Raw genomic sequence first — 7,144 nt, forward strand, 5'->3', positions numbered from 1 at the left:
ATAATAATATAGATATATTATACATTATTAGTGTATAATTTTTAGGAATTTTTACCTCCCATAGCAAAGGTTAACATCTTATTTATTTTAAATAAATACCATTTTAAAAAATTATATTCTATAGATACCTTTTATTGTTTATAGTTAAATATCTAATTTTGGTTACCTCCTACCCCTAAGCCACTAAATACGCTATTCAGTTACACTATTTTCTTTCGCTCTCTACTTTGATACATGTCATTCTCTTCTCCCATTCTCTTGAAAACACGATGCTCAATCTCAAAATTCCTCTTACCCACATCACCTACCATTAGTCAAAAAACCCCCACGCTCTCTCTACTCTCTCCTCTCTCTCTCTCTCTAGGGCGACATGTTGTAGTATAGGCTGCTATGGATGCGCAACCCTCTCCATCAAGTTAACATCAAAAGGTTAAGGTTGAATCTCAAGAGTCTTTGTTTGGATCTCGTTTCCGAATCTGCCGCCTATGTTGTTCGCAAAGAAATCACTATTGTCTATTGCCTCAGCAGCAGGTAAGTCCATTGCTATTGATAAGGCCATGCAAGAAAGGTCTAGACCTAGCACGACTAGGGTTAAGGTTGAACTTGATCTTTAAGGAAAGCTGCCGCAATATACGAGGATTCAATTTGTTGATGATAAAGCTGGGAAGGTTATCGAGCATGTCCAGAAATTCAATTTGGGGCTGAGCAACTTGATTTTCTGTTAATATCTTTTAATGTATTTTCAATGTATTACGCTATATTTTCATGTATTTCATTGTATTCATTGTCTATTTTTTTCATTGTAATTCAATGTATCTCGTTGTATTCCATGTATTTCATTGTATCTCAATGTATGTATTTTATATATTTTATTGTATTCACTGTCTCGCTAGATAGCATGAATGTATTTTATATATATTTTTTTAATTAATATATTCAAATGTATTATATAATTTCTCTGAAGATTGCTATTTTTTTGGGTATTTTTCGGTTGAGAATCTTTTTTATAACTGGAAATACAAAATTTATGTGTTGTAATTGAGTTTGTTGAGTTATATGTTAATTGATTCACTTTCCGTTTAAAAACAGTATAATCCCCTGTTTCACACTGTGAATACAGTTGAATACAATAATATGTCCAGTTGTAATCCCATATTTCACGCCATGAATACAGTAGAATACACTCGAATACAAAAATCTGTCTAGCTGTAATCCCATATTTCACGCCTAGAAATGCTACTGTTTAAATACATAAAATACATCTTATAACAACAGAAAATGTATTTACAATCCGTAATATAGCAAATGATATCTATAGATAGCTAATTACTACTAAAAGATAGTGCTTTATGAAAATTTCTCTTTTAGGAATTTTTACCTCATATAGCAAAGGTTAACACCTTATTTAACTGAAATTTCTCTGAAGATTACTATATTTTTGGGGTATTTTTCGGTTGAGAATCTTTTTTATAACTGGAAATACAAAATTTGTGTGTTGTAATTGAGTTTGTTGAGTTATATTAGGAGTTGATTATGTTAATTGATTCACTTTCCGTTTAAAAACAATGTAATCCCCTATTTTACGCCGTGAATACACTCGAATATAATAATCTGTCCAGCTGTAATCTCATGTTTCATGCCATGAATACAGTCGAATACACTCGAATACAAAAATCTGTCTAGTTGTAATCCCCTGTTTCACGCCTAGAAATGCTACTGTATTCATGAATATAGTATCTCAAATACATCTTATAATAACAGAAAATGTATCTACAATCCAAAATATAGCAAATGATATTTATAGATAGCTAATTACTACTAAAAGATAGTGCTTTATGAAAATTTCTCTATTTTTTATATATTTGACAAGCGACATAATTATTTTAGGCCTACTGGCCCAATGTATTGAAAGCCCAATTAGATGTATACTTGAGTCTATGTGAGGTGTGAAGCCAGACTACTAAAGTCCAAAACACTAGAATCTGAATTATTCTCTAGTAAAGGGCCTAGTAAATTAACTCGTTTAGCTTTAATAAGCCCACGGCCACCTAATCCATTCAAAATTGGGAAAATAGCACGAGCTAGTCAGTGCTTGGACTGGTAATTGAAATAGCTAGAGTTTGTAAAGTTATTGTAAAATAGTTACTATTTACGAAAGTTCCAGCATTCCAGCATAATGATCTGGATTATGGAGTTCCTACATATAAACATCTCGCATATTATGTTGGAACTCCAACACATTATGAAATTCCAGCATATTATGCTGGAAACTCATATGTAAACTTTCAACATATTATGTTGAAACTTCATCACATTCTGAAATTCCAGCATAATGTGCTGGAATCTCATATGTAAAAAATTAGAACTTCAGCATATTATGCTCGAATTTTTTCAGATTTTTAAGGGTGTTTTTATTCAGATTTTATCTTTACATGAAAAATTGGCCAAAGTTTTTGATTACTTTTAAAATTACGGCTATTTTTCAATTACCAGTTAAAAATCTGGCTGCTTTTGTTTTTTCCTCTTCAAAATTCTCCCATTTTTGGGTCAAAAAATATTTCTTCTTTTTTCTAAAGAATAAAATAGGGTTGTTTAAAACTACAGTCATTTGCGACTTTGTAGTGTCTCAACGTATAGGAATTTTTGTACCAGAAATAATGATATCTCCGATTATAACTCCAACGATAAGGCTTAGGCAGGTTATATGGATTTTTAGATTTGTTTTGTTTCCTTTTCTTATGCACTATCTTGTGAAAATCCTCTTATCTTTCGTTAATTTTAATTTTTCTACTTTTCTTCCCTAATTACATAATTGTGAGGAGTGGTAGTACGAAATTATGGTCTCAAAGTGCATCAATACCAAACATCTCCTTCACCTACTAGTTGTGGTTTGTTACTTACCTAAAATACATCTTTAGTGTGAGGACATTGCGATTACGATAAAGTTGTTAATTTAAAATAATAGAAGTACTAATACAAACTCTTATGTACTGCGGTATTGCTCTGGTCAAAGTGTAGGAAGGCGTCAACTATGGCGCTAGGTCCTAAACTAATCCATGATTCGCTCGTGAAAAGTTGCATTTATCTTCTATAGTACTTGTTAAAATAATTTTAGGTGGGTCTGATAGGGTCAAGTCGTGGAGCCACCTTAGTCCAAAGATATTGACATCTCTTTGCTAAAAAAATTATATTGTATAGCTAAGTTAATTATATATACATATAGCTTCTTTTGCGCGTTTAATTCTTTGTGTTTTTACCCTTTTTAGTAAAAATTTTAACCATTTGCCGTGGCTTTGCCACAGTCGTAGCTGTCACATGACAAATGCATTAGGTTATTTCCCTATATTCACTATTCAAACATTACAGTCAACTACGACTGAGTCGAGTACTAAACATATGTTGGCAAGTTAAAGAAAAAGGTAAGATACTTGTACTGGCGATTATATTAAATTGATAATGTACAAGATATTGAGATGTCAATTCTAGCTTTTGTGGTAGGATTGGAAATGGATATTGAGTAGAAGTTTGATGCCTTGGGCCATTGGAAAGTATCAAGCATACAAAATATGATGAGGCCAACTATTTTAGTTGAGCAACATTTATGACTGTAGCCACCCACAAATTAAGAAGCCTACCATCTAGTCCATTCAGTTTGTCCTCTCAATATTGTAAAAGAACAATAGTAGTAACTTTTTTTATTTTGTATTGAGCCAAGCAATATCACTTAGTTAGTTATAATGACAGTTAGTTAGTTGTACTAATTGTAACTTAAGTTTACTATGGTTAGTAATAGAGTTAGTTAACCATAGTTAGTAGTAGAGTTAGTCTTTGTTTGCATTCATATACATATACATGTACATGTACACGTAATATAGTTGAAGAAATAGAATCTTTTGGAATATTCTCTCTCCATCTTCTTCCTCTGTTTCACTGACCTACTCAAACTCATTAGATTAGCTTCAATCAGCTAAGAATCCATGGCTAAACTTCATGGATAGCTGATTTTAACATGGTATCACAGCCACACGGCCGTTAGTGTGGTCTAATCATTTTCAATTTCGTCCATTTTAGTCTTCTTCAAGTTAATTTGAAAGATCAACAATGGCGACTGTCGATAATACTGAACCAGAGAAATTAGGTCGCAATCATCTGCTTTTCCTGAATTCAAATGATAATTCAGGAGTTGTGTTGATTTTGTTGCAATTACGAGGACCAGAAAACTACTCTGTGTGGAGCCGGGCAATGGGGATTCCAATCCTAGGTCGAAATAAGCGAGGGTCCATTGATGGCATATGCAAAAGGGAGAATTACAGTACAAATCTCATAGATCTCTGGGAACGTTGTAATGCGATTGTATTGTCTTGGTTGATGAACTATGTTTCTCCGGAATTGTTGAGTGGGATGGTATATTCGTCAAATGATAATGAGGTATGGGACGATTTGAAGGAGCGATTTCATAAGGTGGATTGCTCTAGGATTTTTCAGATCAACAGAGAAATTGCTACTGCTAGGCAGGGCACCAGTTCGATTTCGACTTATTTCTCAAAATTAAGAGTGCTTTGTGCAGAATTTGATAGTTTGGCTCCAATTCCTGGTCATGATACTGCTAACTCTAGTGAATTTGTTCAATTCATGGAGCATCAAAAACTTCTAAAATTCCTAATGAGACTGAATGAGTCTTATGAACAAGCACGCAGCCAGCTCTTGATGATGATTCCTGTTCTATCTGTGAACAAAGCTTATTCTATGTTAATAAAGCGTGAGAGTCAGAGGACAATGTTCAACACCTTTACCACTGTTGATGGGGGTGAGATGGCGACGTTGATGACGAATAAGTCTGGGAATCAGCAGAGGCCAAAGAAAAATTACAGTCTTCAGTGTGATGTATGCCACATGAAAGGCCATACTAAAGAAACTTGCTACACGGTAGTGGGATATCCAAAAGATAACAAGTTCAAAAAGAAGTACAATTCCCAGACAACAACTAATTTTGCAGCTGAAGATATTCCAGCAACAACAACTGGTTCTACTCCTATGGCTCCTACATTCACTCCAGAACAATATTAGCAGATTCTACAATTGCTTAAAGGCAAGGGGACTGAAGTAGCAGCTAATGCAACAGGAATGGATTTAGGTATTATAATGTCCTTAATGTCTAACATGGATCAAAATGTTTGGATTGCAGATAGTGGTGCTCTAACCACATGGTTTCAATGCTAGAAGCATTATGTAACCCTACCTCATTCCTAAAACCTAACTCAGTTCATTTGTCAAATGGAGATGTGGCTGCAATTACACATAGTGGATCAACTAGTATTTTCAAGAACCAACAAATTAGTGATGTTCTTCATGTTCCAAACTTTAAGTATAACTTAGTGCCAGTTTCAAAATTGACAAAAGAGCTGCAATGTTTGGTAGCCTTCTTTCCTGATATATGTGTATTTAAGGATCTCTACACTGGGAAGGTGTTGGGGATTGGTAGTGACACAAATGGACTGTATATACTCAAAGATTGCATATGCATGAGGAAGCTTACTACACCAACTGTACATACCACGATCATGCCTACTTCTATGTCAGTTAGTCAAGATTCAATAAAACTGGAGATATGGCACCGGAGACTTGATCACCTCCCTATGGAGACACTTAAGAGGATTGATAAGTTCAAAAATCTTCACACTAGTAATAGGAGCTGGGATTGTGCAATGTGTCATGTTTGTCCATTAGCTAGGCAGACTCGATTACCATTTTCAGTTAGTACTAGTAGAGCTAAGGCACCATTTGGTCTTTTGCATACTGTTGTTTGGGGACCTTTCAGAGTACCCACTTATGATAGCTAGAGATTTTTTCTTATAGTAGTGGATGATTTCTCTAGAATTACTTGGCTCTTCCTTATGAATGCTAAAGACGAGACTTGTTGGTTAATGAAAAAATTATTTTTTATGATCAGTACTCAGTTTGATTGTTCTGTTAAGATCCTGAGAACATATAATGGTTCTGAATTTGCTAATTCAAATATGAAGTAATTAGTTGAGACATTAGGAATTGTACATCAAACTACATCTGTTTATACTCCGCAGCGAAATGGTATAGTAGAAAGAAGACACAGATACATCCTTGAAACAACTAGAGCTTTGAGATTTCAATCTGCAACACCTTTAAGATTTTGGGATGAGCGTGTTCTTACAGCAGTACACATAATAAATAGATTGCCTTCTACAACCTTGAAAGGAAAGTCCCCCTATGAAGTATTCTTTAACACTACACCATCATTAGATCACCTTAGGGTGTTTGGGTGCTTATGTTATGCTGTAAATGTAAGTAAACAAGACAAGTTTTCTGCCAGAGCATTGCCAACAATGTTTATGGGATACTCACCAACAAAGAAGGGCTATAAACTGTATGACTTGCAATCCATGCAATTTCTAATCAGTAGAGATGTGGTGTTTAAGGAGCAGGTGTTTCCTTTTAAACAAATGAAGATGATGCGTAATCCCTTATTTTCAGTCCTTGAGTTAACAGATGAGCATTTAGTTTCACATGTTTCTGATGCAGTTCAGGAGAATCCACCTACTCCTACCAAAGACTTTGCACTTGATGATTCTCATTTACTTGAAGCACAACTTGATAGTCCTGCACCACAGGATGTTGAGCCTCCTTCACATGTAGAGGTTGTTCTACCAATTGCAGTCAGAAAATCCCAAAGAATAACTGGACCTCCCAGATGGATGTAGGATTATGTGACAAGTTCTTGTGCATATCCTATATCCAATTATCTAAGCTATGATGGGTTATCCCCTTCATATGTGAAATGTCTGACTGCACAATCAATCATTGTTGAGCCCAAGCATTACTATGAGGCAGCCAAAGATGCAAGATGGTCAATGCTATGCAGCAGGAAATTCAAGATTTGGAAGATAACAAGACTTGGGATATAGTTGATCTGCCTAAAAGTAAAACTCCTAGAGGATGCAAGTGGGTATACAAAGTCAAATACAAAATCAATGGGGAGGTGAAAAGGTTCAAGGCTAGGCTTGTAGCGAAAGGCTTTAGCCAAAAGGAAGGTCTAGACTACAAGGAGACTTTTTCTCCTGTAGCTAAAATGGTGACTGTCAGATCAGTTATAGCTGCAGCTGCTTCAAAA

General features: G+C 34.9%; 1 protein-coding gene across 1 annotated transcript; it reads left to right on the forward strand.

Annotated features, from left to right (window-relative positions):
- Positions 1 to 4,101: 4,101 nt before the first annotated feature.
- On the forward strand, positions 4,102 to 5,067 carry LOC107806348 (uncharacterized). Its single transcript, XM_016630492.1, has one exon. It carries the CDS (start codon positions 4,102 to 4,104, stop codon positions 5,065 to 5,067), a length of 966 nt encoding a protein of 321 aa, XP_016485978.1.
- Positions 5,068 to 7,144: the final 2,077 nt, after the last annotated feature.

Source organism: Nicotiana tabacum, chromosome 6, assembly GCF_000715075.1.
Source record: "Nicotiana tabacum cultivar K326 chromosome 6, ASM71507v2, whole genome shotgun sequence".
In the NCBI taxonomy this organism is placed as follows: domain Eukaryota; kingdom Viridiplantae; phylum Streptophyta; class Magnoliopsida; order Solanales; family Solanaceae; genus Nicotiana; species Nicotiana tabacum.

What these genes read in the sequence shown, in the direction of transcription:
- LOC107806348 (XM_016630492.1), top strand. Translation starts at nt 4,102, where the DNA reads ATGGCGACTGTCGATAATACTGAACCAGAGAAATTAGGTCGCAATCAT.